At 41.5% G+C, this 18,358-nt stretch overlaps 1 protein-coding gene across 2 annotated transcripts in view; it reads left to right on the plus strand.

Annotated features, from left to right (window-relative positions):
- The window catches only part of arhgap42a (Rho GTPase activating protein 42a), a 381,038-nt gene extending 363,652 nt beyond the window's left edge, over positions 1-17,386 (plus strand). For both annotated transcript variants that reach the window (XM_043698407.2, XM_043698409.2), the window contains 2 exons: positions 3,737-3,816; positions 15,452-17,386. In XM_043698407.2, the coding sequence (XP_043554342.1) occupies positions 3,737-3,816; positions 15,452-15,540 (169 nt within the window). In that variant the 3' untranslated portion in view covers positions 15,541-17,386. The remainder of the gene's footprint in view (positions 1-3,736; positions 3,817-15,451) is intronic.
- Positions 17,387-18,358: the final 972 nt, after the last annotated feature.

Raw genomic sequence — 18,358 nt, forward strand, 5'->3', positions numbered from 1 at the left:
TTGGTGATAGTGACCACAATTTGGTTATGTTTGCTTTAGTGATGGATAGATATATAGCTATATATAGCTATAGAGCTATAGCTGGGGGAAAGGTAATTCCAATGCAGTTAGGCAAGATTTAGGATGCATAGGATGGGAAGGGAAACTGCAGGGGATGAGCACATGCGAAATGTGGAGCTTATTCAAGGACCAGCTACTGAGTGTCCTAGATAAGTATGTACCTAACAGGCAGGGAGGAAGCTGATCAGTGTGGAAACTGTGGTTTACTAAGGAAGTTGAATCTCTTATCAAGAGGAGGAAGAAGAAGGCCTTATGTTAGGATAAGATTTGATGGCTCAGTTAGGACGCTTAAGAGTTACGAGTTAGCCAGGAAAGACCTAAAGAGAGAGCTAAGAAGAGCCAGGAGAGGGCATGAGAAGTCATTGGCAGATAGGATCAAGGAAAGAGCTAAAGCTTTCTATTGCTTTCTGGCTTTTATTGGTAGAGGAATTGAGTTCCGGAGTCCTGAGGTCATGTTGCAGTTGTATAAGACTCTGGTGCGGCCACATCTGGAATATTGTGTGCAGTTTTGGTCGCCATACTATAGGAAGGATGTGGAGGTACTGGAACGGGTGCAGAGGAGGTTTACCAGGATGTTGCCTGGTATGGTAGGAAGATCGTATGAGGAAAGGCTGAGGCACTTGGGGTTGTTTTCATTGGAGAAAAGAAGGTTTAGGGGTGACTTGATAGAGGTGTACAAGATGATTAGGGGTTTAGATAGGGTTGACAGTGAGAATCTTTTTCCACGTATGGAGTCAGCTATTACAAGGGGGCATAGCTTTAAATTAAGGGGGGGTAGGTATAGGACAGATGTTAGGGGTAGGTTCTTTACTCAGCGAGTCGTGAGTTCATGGAATGCCCTGCCAGTAGCAGTGGTGGACTCTCCCTCATTATGGGCATTTAAGCGGGCATTGGATAGGTATATGGAGGATAGTGGGCTAGTGTAGGTTAGGTGGGTTTGGATCGGCGCAACATCGAGGGCCGAAGGGCCTGTACTGCGCTGTATTCTTCTATGTTCTATGCTCTATCAGGAATAAAAGAATGTCTAGAGTAAGATTAGGGCCAATCAAGCATAGCAGTGCGTAGTTATGCGTGGAGTCAGAGGAGGAAGGGGAAGCGCTAAATAAATATTTTTTGTTTGTCTTTTTCTAGTGTGAATACTATGTTGTTGAAGAGAATTCTGAGAAACAGGCTACTAGACTAGAGGGGATTGAGGTCCATAAAGAGAAGATGTTAGCAATTCTGGAAAGTGTGAAAATAGATGAATCCCCTTGGCTGGATGGGATTTATCCTAGGATTCTTAGAGAAGCCAGGAAGGAGATTGCTGAGCCTTTGACTTTGATGTTTATGTCATCATTGTCTACAGGAATAGTGCCAGAAGTCTGGAGGATAGCAAATGTTGTTCCTTTGTTCAAGAAGGGGAGTAGAGACAACCCTGGGAATTATAGACCAGTGAGCCTTACTTTGTGTTGGAAAGGGTTATAAGAGATAGGATTTATAATCATCTCGAGAGGCATAACATGATTAGGGATAATCAACACGATTTTGTGAAGGGTAGGTCGTGCCTCTTAAATCTTGTTAAGTTCTTTGAGAAGATGACCAAATAGGTGGATGAGGGTAAAGTGGTTGATGAGGGTAAAGTGGTTGATGTGGTGTATATGGATTTCAGTAAGGTGTTTGATAAGGTTCCCCATCTTATTGCACAAAGTACGGAGGCATGGGATTGAGGGTGATTTAGCGTTTTGGATCAGAAATTGGCTAGCTGAAAGAGGACAGAGAATGGTGGGAAATGTTCATTCTGAAGTTCAGTAACTAGTGGTGTACCTCAAGGACCTGTTTTGGGTCCACTGCTGTTTGTCATTTTTATAAACGACCTGGATGAGAGCGTAGAAGGATGGGTTAGTAAATTTGCAAATGACGCGAAGGTCGGTAGAGTTGTGGATAGTGACAAAGGATGTTGTAGCTTACAGAGGGACATAGATAAACTGCAGAACTGGGCCGAGAGGTGGCAAATGGAGTTTAATGTGAAAAAATGTGAGGTGATTCATTTTGGAAGGTGCAACAGGAATGCAAAGTACTGGGCTAATGGTAAGATTCTTGGTAGTGTGGATGAGCAGAGAGATCTCGGTGTCCAGGTACACAGATCCTTGAAAGTTACCACCCAGGTTGATAGTGTTGTTCAGAAGGCATATGGTGTGTTAGCTCTTATTGGTAAAGGGATTGAGTTTCGAAACCATGAGGTCATGCTGCAGCTGTACAAAACTCTGGTGCAGCCACATTTGGAGTATTGCGTACAGTTCTGGTCACCCCATTATAGGAAGGAGTGGAAGCTTTGGAAAGAGTGCAGAGGAGATTTACTAGGTTGCCTGGTATGGAGGGAAGGTCTTGAGGAAAGGCTGAGGGACTTGAGGCTGTGTTTGTTAGACAGAAGAATGTTGAGAGGTAACTTAATTGTGACATAGAAAATAATCAGTGGGTTAGATAAGGTGGACAGTGAGAGCTTTATTCCTTGGATGCTGATGGCTAGCACGAAGGGACATTGCTTTAAATTGAGGGGTCATAGATATAGGAACAATGTCAGAGGTAGTTTCTTTACTCAGAGTAGTAGGGGTGTGGAATGCACTGCCTGCAACAGTCCTAGACTCGCCAACTTTAAGGGCATTTCAATGGTCATTGGATAAATATATGGATGAGAATGAAATAGTGTAGGTTAGAAAGACTTCAGATTGGTTCCACAGGTCGGCGCAACATCGAGGACTGAAGGGCCTGTACTGCGCTGTAATGTTCTGTGTTCTATGAGTTTAATAATGTAGCTAAATATGTGGGTCTCAGACTGTCAGGTTCAGTATGAAGCAGGTCAGTTTAGTTTCTTTTGTGAGCAAAACTTAATTGGTTTATTACAAAAAACAAACTTAAGTTGAAACTTTATTGCTGGAACAGCACAGCAGGTCAGGCAGCATCCAGGGAACAGGAGATTCGACGTTTCGGGCACAGGCCCTTCTTCAGGAATCGAGAAGGGCCTGTGCCCGAAACGTCGAATCTCCTGTTCCCTGGATGCTGCCTGACCTGCTGTGCTGTTCCAGCAATAAAGTTTCAACTTTGATCTCCAGCATCTGCAGACCTCACTTTCTCCTCGAAAAAAACAAACTTACCCAAACACAAATGCAAAAATTATTGAAAAACAGTTTGGATTATGCACATGTATATGTTTATGTATCTTTTGATTAATTAAATAAACACTTCTTTAAAATTAACTGTTTTCAGAGGGAAAGATGTTGTATTCTCATGCCCTCATGGCTAACACTTTTTGTGAGACATGCCATATCTTTTCAGTGGCGTTTCAGTGTTTGAAAGTTATTTTCGATTATTCATTTAATCAAACCTTCACGAACAATCGGTGCATAGTAGAAAGCAGCAGGCACACACAAAATTTCTTGAGATAGCAACCAGGCCATAATTGCAGTTAACAAGTTGACATTTCGATAACTAAACTTTTTTTTAAAATTGTGATTGTATGACAGGTTTACATTTAAATTAAAAGCACCATCGACTGTTCAGGAAGATTAAAAATATTTATATTGTAGGTTGTATACAATGGCTCATGGATATATCTTGTTAAAATGTAACAAAATAAATTTTTCTACTTATTAGTAATGCACTGCATGCGTTTTATGATCGATATTTTTCTTTGAAACAGTCAAGCCAAAGCTATGTATGCTTGTAAAGCCGAACACAGTCATGAACTTTCTTTCCCACAGGGAGCAATATTCACTAATGGTGAGTATTAAGCAAATCTATATTAGAGTTCTTGTGCTAAAATAAAAAAAAACAATTGCAGTTCAAGCACTGTATAATTAATTGTGCAAGTTTCTTCCTCACAGTTGTCTTTATCTGGAAGGCACAGGTCATATTTTCAAATGCATGTCATGCATTCTGATTTATGAATGGTTTCATATTTATGTAAAATTTATATATAATTAAAAGTTTGCATAATCCAATTAGAAATGGCTCAGAAAATTGAATTGAAATTCCATTTTAATAAATAATCTTGATCAAGTGAACTGTGCTACATACAAGATTTTTTTTCTGGGCTAATATCTTTTATAGTGCCTCAGTTTCTCTGTTGCTTTGCACAATTACCATTTTTGGTCTCTTGTTCAGCTTTAGTTAACTTCTCTTCTGCCTTTTTCACCACTTCCCAATTCTAACTCTTGTTTCTAACCAATGACTGACATTTACAACCTGTTTCTACTATCTTTGCTTTCATTATAAATTTTCAAAGCATACACCGTGCTCTAAACTGTACACAACATTATGACACAGTCATTTTAATTAATGTGATACTGCACAGACTGAAAGTATGTCCACATTTAATTCCTCCAGCCATAACACAGCCTTCAGTTCAATTCTGTACTGAAAGATATCACCAGCTGTCATATCAACTCTAAGCAGTGCTTCAAAAATAATTTTTATGGAATTGCTGTATCAGATTTGTTTGTTGATCAGAGAAGCCCCATCGTTCAGAAGCTGTCACAATCAATTGTTGCTGAGTGATGTGGTCAGAGCTCCCTATCGGTTTCACTCTCAATATTGCTATTAATTACGAAGTGCAGTTGGTTAACTGTGATCTTCCCTCACTCCAGCTTCATCCTCTCACTATTATGAAGCATTTTGTTTCCTTGGCAGCACTCACCACTTGTATCACAGCAAGATCATTCTATCATTCTTTGATTGGACCGTATCAGTAGCTTTCTGATCAATGAAAATGCAGAATTCAGAGTTCACCAGCCTCTCCCATTATACAGTCGTAAAGTCATAGAGCCATACAGCACGAACACAGACTCTTCGGTCCAACTCATCCATGCCGACCAGATATCCTAAATAAATCTAGTCCCATTTACCAGCACTTGGTCCATATCCCACTAAACCCTTCCGATTCATATACCCAACCAGGTGCCTTTTAAAGGTTGTAATTGTATCAGCCTCCACCACTCCTTCTGGCAACTCATTCCATACACGCATCATCCTTTGCACGAGAAAGTTACCCCTTAGGTCCTTTTTAAGTCTTTCCCTTCTCACCCTAAACCAATGCCCTCAAGTTCTGGACTCCACCGCCCTAGGGAAAAGACCTTGTCTGTTTACCCTTTCTATGCCCCTCATGATTTTATAAACCTCTATAAGGTCACCCCTCAGCCTCCGGTGCTCCAGGGAAAACAGCCCCCGTCTATTCATCCTCTCACTATAGCTTATAACATGTTGGATAAAAGGATTTATTTTTGTATGAGGAACATTCTTGTGAGCAGATTGAAATGATTCCAGATGCCCTTGGTAGCACTTAGATTAAAGGTTATTAAATCCCACACCAGATCCAGATCACTGTACTTCCCATAGGACATGGTGATGACTAACTCTAGTGCCTTTCATTGTCTCAACAATTTATTTCTTTTCTTTCTGATTGTTTTTATCCCTTGGGGTGTAGACAACACAATATTAAAAAATCATTGTAAAGCAGCTTTTATATTGACAAGACAAAAGCAAAAATACAACTTGCTGGAAATCTGAAGTAGAAATGAAAAATGTTGGAAGCATCCAACAGGTCAGAAAGGAGAGAAAATCACACTGAACTTTGATGTTGTTTTAAAGGGAGTAACCAATCGCATTATTCACATTATGCCACAAGTGTAACTCCAACACTCAAGGAGCTCAACACAAATCAAGGCAGACCACCTGATTGGCATCAAAAATTAAACACTGACTCCTTCCAATAACCATACACAATTTAGTAAGGTGTACCATCTTGAAGATGTACTTCAGCAACTCCCCAAGTCTCCTGCAGCAGCACCTTCCATGCCTACAATCTCTATGACTTAGAGGGACAAGGACACCAGATCAAGGGAAGCACCACCACAACCACTTCCAAGTTCTAAGCTGCACAGCATCTTGACTTGTAACTATATCACCCTTGCTTCAGTCAAAATCCTAGAACTCCCCTCCCAGCAGCCTTATGGGTTCAGCTAAAACACAAGGACAATAGACAATAGGTGCAGGGGTAGGCCATTCTGCCCTTCGAGCCTGCACCAACATTCAATATGATCATGGCTGATCATCCTCAATCAGTATCTTGTTCCTGCCTTATCTCCATGACCCTTGATTCCACTATCCTTGAGAGCTCTATCCAACTCTTTCTTAAATGAATCCAGCGACTGGGCCTCCACTGCCCTCTGGGGCAGAGCATTCCACACAGCCACCACTCTCTGGGTGAAGAAGTTTCTCCTCATCTCTGTCCTAAATGGTCTATCCCGTATTGAAACATGTTTCCTGCCGCCAGAGTGTCCAAACCTTTAATAATCTTATCTGTCTCAATCAGATCCCCTCTCAGTCTTCTAAACTCAAGGGTATACAAGCCCAGTCGCTCCAATCTTTCAGCGTAAGATAGTCCCACCATTCCAGGAATTGACCTCGTGAACCTAGGCTGCACTCCCTCAATAGCCAGAATGTCTTTCCTCAAATTTGGAGATCAGAACTGCACACAATACTCCAGGTGTAGTCTCACCAGGGCCCTGTACAGCTGCAGAAGAACCTCTTTGCTTCTATACTCAATCCCTCTTGTTATGAAGGCCAGCATGCTATTAGCCTTCTTCACTACCTGCTGTACCTGCATGCTTACCTTCATTGACTGGTGTACAAGACCACCCAGATCTCTCTGTACTGCCCCTTTACCTAAATTGATTCCATTGAGGTAGTAATCTGCCTTCCTGTTCTTGCCACCAAAGTGGATAACCATACATTTATCCACATTAAACTGCATTTGCCATGTATCTGACCACTCATCTAACTTGTCTGGGCACCCTGTAATCTCCTAACATCCTCCTCACATTTCACCCTGCCACCCAGCTTAGTATCATCAGCAAATTTGCTAATGTTATTGCTAATACCATCTTCTATATCATTAACATATATTGTAAAAAGCTGCAGTCCTAGTACTGATCCCTGCGGTACCCCACTGGTCACTGCCTGCCATTCCGAAATGGAGCCGTTTATCACTACTCTTTGTTTCCTATCAGCCGACCAACTTTCAATCCAAGTTAGTACTTTGCCCCCAATACCATGCGCCCTAATTTTGCTCACTAACCTCCTATGTGGGACTTTATCAAAAGCTTTCTGAAAGCCCAGGTACACCACATCTACTGGATCTCCCCCATCCATCTTCAGAGTTACATCCTCAAAAATTCCAGAAGATTAGTCAAGCATGATTTCCTCTTCATAAATCCATGCTGACTCTGTCCTATCTTGTTACTACTATCCAGATGTGTTGTAATTTCATCCTTTATAATAGACTCCAGCATCTTTCTCACCACTGAAGTCAGACTAACTGGTCTATAATTTCCTGCTTTCTCTCTCCCACCTTTCTTAAAAGGTGGTACAACATTAGCCACTCTCCAATCCGCAGGAACTGATCCCGAATCTATCGAACTCTGGAAAATAATCACCAACGCATCCACGATTTCTCGAGCCACCTCCTTCAGTACCCTGGGATGTAGACCATCAGGCCCCGGGGACTTATCAACCTTCAGACCTAACAGTCTCTCCAACACCAATTCCTGGCAAATATAAATTCCCTTAAGTGCAGGTCCATCAGCCACTGTTACCTCAGGGAGATTGCTTGTGTCTTCCCCAGTGAACACAGATCTGAAGTACCAATTCAATTTTTCTGCCATTTCTTTGTTCTCCGTAATATATTCCCCTGTTTCTGTCTTCAAGGGCCCAATTTTAGTCCTAACCATTTTTTTGCTTTTCACGTACCTAAAAAAGCTTTTACTATCCTCCTTTATATTTTTGGCCAGTTTACCTTCGTACCTCATTTTTTTCTCTGCGTATTTCCTTCTTAGTAATCCTCTATTGTTCTTTAAAAGCTTCCCAGTCCTCCGTTTTCCCACTTATCTTTGCTATGTTATACTTTTTCTCTTTTAACTTTATATATTTCTAAACTTCCCTCGTCAGCCACGGCCACCCATGCCTCCTCCTGGGATCTTTCTTCCTTTTAGGAATGAACTGATCCTGCATCTTCTGCATTATACACAGAAATATCCGCCATTGTTCCTCCACTGTTATCCCTGCTAAGGTATTGCACCACTGAACTTTGGCCAGTTCCTCCCTCATAGCTCCATACTTCCCTTTATTCAACTGAAATATTGTCACTTCCGATTGTACCCTCTCCCTCTCAAATTGCAGATTGAAGCTTATTGTATTATGGTCAGTACTTCCCAATGGCTCCTACAGTTGTTCAAGAAACTGGTTTACCACAACCTTCTTTAGGGCAACTAGAGATGAACAGACGGTGCAGACTGCAGAGTTTGCACATTCTCCGTGAGTCTGCATGGGTTTCCTCCGGGAGCTTTGGTTTCCTCCCACAATCCAAAGATGTGCAGGTTAGGTGAATTGGCCATGTTAAATGGTCCATAGTGTTCAGGGATGTCTAGATTAGGGGCATTAGTTAGGGGTTAAAGGGTTAATTAGGGTAGGGGAATGGGTCTGGGGGGTTGCTCTTCGGTGTGGACCTGTTGGGCCGAAGGGCCTGTTTCCACACAGTCGGGATTCCATGATTCTAACAATGAATTGCTGACTTAGACAGTAATAGCCACGTCCAGTGAAAGAATAAATGAGAGCACATTTTTTCTAAATGTATTAAAATATAAGAATGAGGAGCTGGAGTAGGCCATCTGGCCCTTCGAGCCTGCTCCGTTATTCAATAAGATCATGGCTGATCATGGCCTCAGCTCCACTTACCCACCCACTCATCATATCCCTTAATTCCTTTATTGTTTAAAAAAAAATCTATCTTAGCTTTAAAAACGTTTACTGAAGTAGCATCAAATACTTCACTGGGCAGGGAATTCCACAGATTTACAACCCTCTGGGTGAAGAAGTTCCTTCTCAGTTCAGTCCTAAATCTGCTCCCTCTAATCTTGAGGCTGTGCCCTCTTGTCCTAGTTTCACCTGCCAGTGGAACCATCCTCTCTACTTCTATCTTATCTATCCCCTTCATAATTCTATATGTTTCTACAAGATCCCCCCTCATTCTTCTGAATTCCAGTGAATTTAATCCTCGTCTATTCAGTCTCTCCTCATAAGCCAAGCACCTCAACTCCGGAATCAACCCAGTGAGCCTCCTATGCACCCCCTCCAGTGCCAGTACATCCTTTCTCAAGTAAGGAGACCAAAATTGCATGCAGTACTTCAGGAGTGGACTCACCAGCACCTTGTACAGCTACAACATAACCTCCCTGCTTTTAAACTCAATCCCTTTAGCAATGAAGGACAAAATTGCATTTGCCTTCTTAATTACCTGTTGTGCCTGCAGACCAACCCTCTGTGATTCATGCACAAGGACACCCAGGTCCCTATGCTCAGCAGCATGCTGCAACCTTTTACCATTCAAGTAATAATCCTTTTTGCTGTTATTCCTAACAAAATGGATGACTTCACATCAACATTATACTCCATCTGCAGGACCTTTGCCCACTCACTTAAACTATCTATGTCGCTTTGCAAAGTTTCACAGTCCTCTGCATACTTTGCTCTACCACTCATCTTAGTGACATCTGTAAACTTTGATACACTACACATGGTCCCCAGCTCTAAATCTTCGATGTAAATTGTGACTAATTATGGTCCCAACTCATGATCCCTAAGGACACACCACTAGTCCCTGATTACCACCCAGAATTTTGCCGAGAGGTGTGAGGAAGGAGCGAAGGACTGCCGGGAAGTTTTTAAGTGGGTGAGATGTCGCCGATCGGGTTTACAGGAATCTGAAGGGGGAGGGTGAGCAGCAAGAAATCGTGGTACATATTGGCACCAATGATATAGCCAGGAAAGGGATTGAGGATCTGAAAAGTGACTACAGAGAGCTAGGCTGGAAGCTGAAGAGCAGGACGAGTAGAGTAGTGATCTCAGGATTGCTACCGGTGCCACGAGATAGTGAGATGAGGAACAGCCAGCGAATGCAGCTTAACATGTGGCTGTGAGGCTGGTGCAGGAGGGAGGGCTTCAGATACCTAGACCATTGGGATACCTACTGGGGAAGGTGGGACCTGTACATGAAGGACAGCTTGCACCTGAACTGGAGGGGCACAAATGTCCTGGGTGGGAGATTTACTCATGTGATTTGGGAGGGTTTAAACTAGTTTGGCAGGGGGTTTGGGAACCAGAACTACATATCTGAGAGGGCGGCAGTTGTAGATGGGGCAGTGACAGGATGTAGTGAACCTATCGGGAAGGTTTTTCATGCGATAAAACAAAGGGATCGGTTAAAGTGTGTCTGCTTTAATGCAAGGAGTGTCAGAAATTAGAGTGACGAACTTAGAGCATAGAGCAGTACTTGGGACTATGATGTTGTGGCTATAACGGAGACATGGGTTTCACAGGGGCAAGAATGGTTGCTTGATGTTCCAGGGTTTAGAATGTTTAAAAAGAACAGGGAGGGTGGAAAAAGAGGAGGGGGTGTAGGATTGCTAATCAGAGAGTGTATCACAGCTACAGAAAGGAAGGTTGTTGAGGAAGGTTTGTCTACTGAGTCAGTATGGGTGGAAGTTAGGAACAGCAAGGGAACAGCCACCTCATTGGGGGTTTTCTACAGACCACCTAATAGCAGTAGAGAGATTGAAGATCTCATAGGCGGGCAGATTCTGGAAAAATGCAGATGTAGCAGGGTTGTTGTTATGGGTGACTTCAACCTTCCCAATATTGACTGGAACCTCCTTAGAGCAGATGGTTTGGATGGAGCCGTTTTTGTCAGGTGTGTTCAGGAGGGTTTCCTTACTCAGTATGTACATAGGCCGACGAAGGGAGAGGCCATTTTGGATTTGGTGCTCGGCAACGAGCCAGGATAGGTGTCAGATCTCGCGATCACAACTGCCTCACATTTACCATAGCCTTGGAGAGTGAAAGGAGCAGTTACCAAGGGAAGACATTTAATTGGGGAAAAGGAAATTATGACACTATCAAACAGGAGTTGGGAAGTACAGACTGGGAGCAATTGTTCCACAGACAGGGCACAGCAGACATGTGGAGACTGTTTAAGGAGCAGTTGTTGCGAGTGATGCACAAATTTGTTCCTGTGAGACAGGTGAGAAGGGGTAAGATTAAGGAACCTTGGATGACGAGAACAGAGGAACTTCTCATCAAAAGGAAGAAGGCAGCTTTTGTAAGGTGGAGGAAGCAAGGATCTAGCACGGCTTTAGATGATTACAGGCTTACTAGAAAGGAGCTGAGAAAGGGACTGAGGAGAGCCAGGAGGGGGCACGATAAAGGCTTGGCAAGAAGGATTAGGGAGAACCGAAAGGCATTTTACTCATATGTGAGGAATAAGACAATGATCAGGGCGAAGGTAGGGCTGGTCAGGGATAGTGGAGGGAACTTGTGCGTGGAGTCTGAGCAGATAGGGGAAGCCTTAAATGAGTTTTTTGCTTCGGTTTTCACTAAGAAAAGGGACCTTGTGTATGAGAACTTTGAGGAGCTGGGATACAGTCTTGTTGATGTGTTGGAAATTTTGGCAAATATTAAGATTGATAAGTCCCCAGGGCCAGACCAGATTTCTCACTCCGGGAAGCGAGAAAGGAGATTGCTAAACCGCTGGTGAGAATATTTGCCTCCTCACTCTCCACAGGAGTTGTACTGGAGGATTGGAAGGAGGCGAATGTTGTTCCTCTTTTCAAGAAGGGGAATAGGGAAATCCCTGGCAATTACAGTCTGTGGTCAGCAAAGTTTTGGAAAATTTCTGAGGGATAGGATTTATGACTATTTGGCAAAACATAGCATGATTAAAGACAGTCAGCATGGCTTTGTGAGGGGCAGGTCATGCCTCACAAATCTTATTGAGTTCTTTGAGAAGGTGACAAGACAGGTCAACGAAGGTCGAGCAGTGGATGTGGTGTATATGGCTTCAGCGAGACATTTGATAAGGTTTCCCATGGTAGACTCATTCATAAAGTCAGGAAGTATGAGATACAGGGAGATTTGGCTATCTGGATTCAGAATTGGTTGGCTGACAGAAGGCAGAGTGCTTGTAGATGGAAAGTATTCTGCCTGGAGGTCAGTGTTGAGTAGGGTCTCATAGGGCTCTGTTCTTGGGCCTCTGCTCGTTGTAGTTTTTATAAATGACTTGGATGAGAGGTTGAGGGGTGGGTTAGTAAATTTGCAGATGACACAAAGGTTGGAGGTGCCTTTGATAGTATCGAGGGCTATTGCAGGCTACAGCGCGACAGGATGGAGAGCTGGGCTGAGAAATAGCAGATAGAGTTTAACCTGGATAAATGTGAAGTGATGCATTTTGGAAGGTCGAACTTGAATGCTGAATATAGATTTAAAGACAGGATTCTTGGCAGGGTGGAGGAACAGAGGGATCTGGGTGTGCAAGTACATAGATCCCTCAAAGTTGCCACCCAAGTGGGTAGGTTTGTTATGAAAGCATATGGTGTTTTGGGTTTCATTAATAAGAGGATCGAGTTTAAGAGCTGCGAGGTTTTGCTACAGCTCTACAAGTCCCTGGTGAGACCACACTGGGAATATTGTGATCAGTTCTGGTTGCCCTACTATAGGAAAGATACAGAGGCTTTGGAGAGGGTGCAAAGAAGGTTTACCAGGATGCTGCCTGGACTGGAGGGCTTGCCTTATGAAGAAAGGTTGAATAAGCTTGGACTTTTCCCTCTGGAGAGAAGGAGGAAGAGAGGAGACCTGATCAAGATATACAAGATAATGAGAGGCATGGATAGAGTCAATAGCCAGAGACATTTCCCCAGGGCAGGATTGACTGGTACGAGGGGTCACAGTTGTAAGACATTAGGAGAAAGGTATAAAGGAACCGCCAGAGGTAGGTCTTTTATGCAGAGAGTTGTGAAAACATGGAATGCGGAGCCAGCGATAGTGGTGGAAGCAGAGTCATTGGGGACATTTAAGTGACTGCTGGACATGCACATGGATAGCAGTGAGGTGAGGGGTGCGCAGGTTATTACATTTTACATGAGGATTAAACCTTGGCACAACATCGTGGGCTAAAGGGCCTGTTCTGTGCTGTACTTTTCTATGTTCTAATAGTACTCATTTATCCCCACTCCTTGCTTCCTGTTGATTAACCAATCCTCTACCCCGTCTACATAGTCTCTCCTCATAATCCAACCTGCTAAGCTCCAGAATAAGCTGAGTGAACCTTCTCTCCATTCTTTCCAATGTCAGTGTATCCATCCTCAAGTCCATCTTCCTCAGTTACACTGACACCATCCCCCACCTTTCCCTCCGCTACATTAATGGCTGTATTGGCACCACCTCATGCTTCCACAAGGAGATTGAACAGTTCACCAACTTCACAAACACCTTCCAGCCTGATCTCTGAAGTAGAAGACCCAAGTTCAAGTTGCACCTACTCCAAACGTGTTTTTTTTTCATTCATGCGACATGACTGGCCAGCTTTTGTTGCTTGTCCCTAGTTGCCCTTGAGAAAATGGGGGTGAGCTGCCTTCTTCAACTGCTGCAGCCCACCTGCTGTAGGTAGACCCACCTGCTGTAGGTTGACCTACAATGTCATGAGGAAGGGAATTCCAGAATTTTGAAAGAACAGCAATATATTTGCATGTCAGGATGGTGAGGGGCTCTGAGGGGACCTTGCAGGGGGTGGTGTTCCCATGTATCTGCTACCCTTGTCCTTCTAGATGGAAGTGGTTGTGGGTTTTGATTTGGAAGGTGTTATTCAAAGATCTTTAGCAAATTTTAACAGTGCATCTTGTAGATAGTACACACTACTACTAATGAGTGTCACTGATGGAGGGAGTGGATGCTTGTGGATGCAGTACCAGTCAAACAGGCTGCGTTGTCCTGGATGGTCTCAAGCTTCTTGATTGATGCTGGAGCTGCACTCATCCAGGCAAGTAGGGAGTATTCTACCACACTCCTGACTTGTGTCTTGTGGATGGTGGAGAGGCTTTGTAATAACATCTCTGAATAGGTTGATTAAAAAATATCTACCCTGAGGAAGGGTATGAGTCTTCCTTACCTCTGGACCACAAGGCAAGGGTTCATGTCCCATTTGTTCCAATATCATAACACATCAGAACAGATAGATTTAAAAAAAAACTAACCTGAGAAACATCTGCAGTAATGTTCTTATCAAAATTAGAGTGGTGCTGGAAAAGCACAGCAGGTCAGGCAGCATCCAAGGAGCAGGAAAATTGATGTTTCAGGCAAAAGCCCTTCATCAGGAATTGATGAAAGACTGGTGAAAAATCTCTAATGCCTGATGGCTTTAGAGGAAGTTGATGAAGAAATTATTGATACTTCAGCTATGTGCTTACAAAGTACCCTCTATTTGTAAAAGTGCCCACTTAGATTTTAAAAAGTACAAATGTAACACTGTAATGTAGAGAATTGTGAGCAGATTAAATAAAGTATTTGCCTATATGGTTAGACAATTTTGTTCATTCTTCAAATATTAACATCACTTGCTAGGCCAACATTTATTCCCCATCCTGAATTGTAATTGGTGAGGTGGTGACAAGCCATTTTCTTCAACTGGTTGCTGTAAGTATGATGTAGATACACTGAGTCCGGTTCCCTCAGAAGGCCCAACATTTTGACCCAGAAACTGTGAAGAAAATGAGACTAGGAGACAGTAACTTTTTTAATGACACTGGGCTAGTTATCTGGAAAATACACTATAAACCTACTGACTCCCATAATTACCTGAAGACTATGCTTCATCAGACCCCACTTCCTGTAAAGACACCATTCCATTCCCCTTGTTCCTCTGTCTTTGTTGCTTCTGTTCAAATGATTCCAGCTTCTGCAAGGGGGCCTCTGAAAAGTCAACATTTTTCCTCAACTGAGGATTCCCCAGCACTGTAGTTGACAGAGCCCTCAGCCGGGTCTGACACATCTCCTGCACTTCTGCCCTCAGCCCCTCTCTTCCCTCCCACAACATCAATAGGGTTCCCCTGGTCCTTCCTTTACCTCACATCATCATCCAAGGCCAAAGGGTCATTGTCCAACAGGCTGCCACCACCATGCATATGTTCATCTTCCCTCTCTTGTCAGCCTCCACAGGCACCATTCTCTCTGGAACACTGGTCCAGTCCCAATCCCTCCTCATACCACCACAGCACTTTCTGCAGATCTGGAACTAACTTCCTGACAGGACTACAAATTCACTTACATCACATAGCCTGCAGTGGTTCAAGCAGGAAGCTCACCACCACAAGTGCTGGTCTAGCTACTAATTTAAAAACAATTTTAAAACTCCAGCTATTGGTTTACACATTCTATTTTGGAAAATGCTTAAATTGTTTTCTGCACATCGTGGATTTAATAGCAATAAAGATTTAAAGTTAAAATGCAGTAATCCGTCTCATTCTATTTGTTCTAGTACATGCATCAGTGGAACCAGGTTGGCTACAAGGAACATATGAAGGGAAAACAGGACTGATCCCTGCAAATTATGTTGTCTTTCTTTGATAACTGCTAGCAAGACTAGAACATCTCCATGGTATCCATGGTGAACAAAATGTCACAAACTAAGAATACTATATTCCAACACACCTAAACAGATGTCAGACAGTCAGAGGTGGTGGAGTATCTGTATCTGCAGAATATATGCCTTTTTATGGTATGGAGTACAGGATTGTAGTCTGCATCAATATCTGTTCATTTTAATTAAATAAATACTCACCTTATTATCCGTAGTTATTGAAACAATTGATTTTGCAGTGTTGAAAATGGAAAAGATGATTGATTGAAGTTAAGTGTATATAGATGTGCATATATATTTTAAAAAGCTATGGCATAAGTATTTCAAGACTCCCTGTATAAAATCCCAAATACTGGATATGGGTTTTATCATAACAGTATGACCAATGGAGGGTTTATTCCATTGATTTATGTTTATTTCCCTGAAAAATGTTACATTGGATGGAGAAAGGCTGTCACATTATCACAGCTGCACAAACTCTGCATTTTTACATCTGTAATTTGAACCGAGCTGGACTGTTTTTCTTTCAGGCAGAACTCTGTTGCTTTTCCAAACTAAATCTCCCTTTTTTTGCAATCAAATAATTTAATTGATTACATTGTAAACTGAATTTTGTAGACTTTTAACTTTCCTTGACTTCTTAGGATGGCTGGTGATCATTTTTAGTTAAATGTCACTAAAACTCAAAGCACTCAAATATCCAAACACATTTTCACTTGCTTTATTGTAGAGTATTTTGTTGTAGGTATCTATTTCAATATGTGCAGGTAAACATGTATAAACATCTAAATTATTGTTGTATTCCTGCAGTAAATGTGAATTGTAAATTTAATATACTTTGGTTAACAAACTAATTATGATGCCAAAGTGCATAAGAACTAATGAATCCATTGACACCAAAGTTTTGAGAGAGTTTTTACAAGTTTCCAGTGTAGTGTTGATCTCAAATTATCTGCATAAACCTCTAACCTTCTCTGAGCATATCCAATCTTCCAACAATCAAGTATTCATTATAATCTAATTGTTGCATATAAGAAAATGAAGCAGTACTTATCACGCAATTTTAATTTCTCTTGTATCAAAGTAATGTTGACATATTTATGTAATTGCTATATATGTATGACTATTGATTATTCTGCTACAAATCAAAAAATATTTTATTTCTGCAACATAAATTTGAAATATAATGTTTTTGGGGCAAATAATTGTATCAACAAGATTTTAGGTTTTGTTTTGCAAGAAAAAATCTGCCAAGCTTTATGAAAAACAGGCAGAGAGAGAGTGAGAGAATTGTGCTAGCCTTGAGGACAAACTGCACTTTTTACTCTAATTTTATTTTTTCCCAGTACGCTGGTGTATTGGCATCTTTTTTAAATATTAATTTTTTTCATTAAGTATATATCATACAATGGTTACATTGATAGTTGAAACTATATAATGTCAAATAGTTTAGTTGGTTTCAATGTATTTAATTATTAATATCTGTCGCAAAATGCTAAATGGGTTCAACTGAATGTTTTCTGTTCATTCAAAATTCTTTTCATAAAGTTCCCTGATTGTACCAAGGACTTAGTATATAGTCTGCACAATGTTACTATTATTTTTAAAGGACTTATATTTGTGGTACAATATATTAAAAATAGACATATTTGAAGACTAAAGAATGATAGAATGAGTAGAACTTTACAGCCAAATGATTTTGGGCCAGTTTGTATTTTGTGGAATAATGTGAATGCTGACACTACGTGGAAAAATGCACATTAATTACTATAGTGGTCACAGTGTAGGTCAAATGATGTTTTGTGTGGAAGCATAATAAATTATATTTAGCTACATTGATGTGAGGTTGTGTGTTGGATTGGCAGATTTTACTCTTCACAAATAGTGATATTTTTTACATTAATTATATGATTTATTAAAGGTGCAATTGATTTAAAATGCCATTTTCAACTTAGAAGACTATTTTCTGATCAGACAAGACTCTGCAGTGATGTAATTTATATCTCAATAAAAGTGAAAAGTGTAGAGCCTGGAAATTTTGCTCACTCAATCTCTCATTCTAGGCATTTTGATTTAAAATCTGAGGAGATTAACATTTTGGTAGCAGTTGGTGTAATTTAATGTCACTAAATTATGTGATGCTGAAATTTTGTATTATACGTAGCACAAAATCAAAGAGTAGATTATGAAGTCAACTTCAAAGAAACAATGGGCAGAATCTTTCCAGCCCTTGAATGACATGGACATTGACAGGTCAGTTGGTAAAATATGGTGAAAACAGAAAAATGAGATTCTCGATGTGAGGAAAGAAAAGTCAGAATTTCCACTTTAAAGTTTTAATAGAAGACAAGAATCTTACTAATGAGCAGTGAGAGGCCCATTTACACATATTCACATTTTTATTACCCAATGTCACCTTACTCATATGCGGTTTGCTAGTTTCCCAGGCAGTGCAAAGAAACTAGTTGGTAACAGTTCTCAATATGAAAGTTTGAGCAGATAACTGGAGCTTGTTCAAGGAGCAACTATTGAGTGTCCTTGATAATTATGTACCTGTCAGGCAGGGAGGAAAGGGTCGTGCGAGGGAGCCGTGGTTTAATAAGGAATTGGAATCCCTTGTTAAATGGAAGAGGGCGGCCTATCTCAAGATGAGACGTGAAGGTTCAATTGGGGCGATTGAGAGTTATAGGGTAGCCAGGAAGGACCTGAAGAGAGAGCTAAGTGCAGCAAGGAGGGGACATGAAAGGTCCTTAGTCGGTAGGATTAGGGAAAACCCTAAGGCTTTCTATAGGTATGTTAGGAATA

This window comes from Chiloscyllium plagiosum, unplaced genomic scaffold, assembly GCF_037043375.1.
Source record: "Chiloscyllium plagiosum isolate Xiang-an unplaced genomic scaffold, Cpla_swu_hap1 HiC_scaffold_6, whole genome shotgun sequence".
Classification (NCBI taxonomy): domain Eukaryota; kingdom Metazoa; phylum Chordata; class Chondrichthyes; order Orectolobiformes; family Hemiscylliidae; genus Chiloscyllium; species Chiloscyllium plagiosum.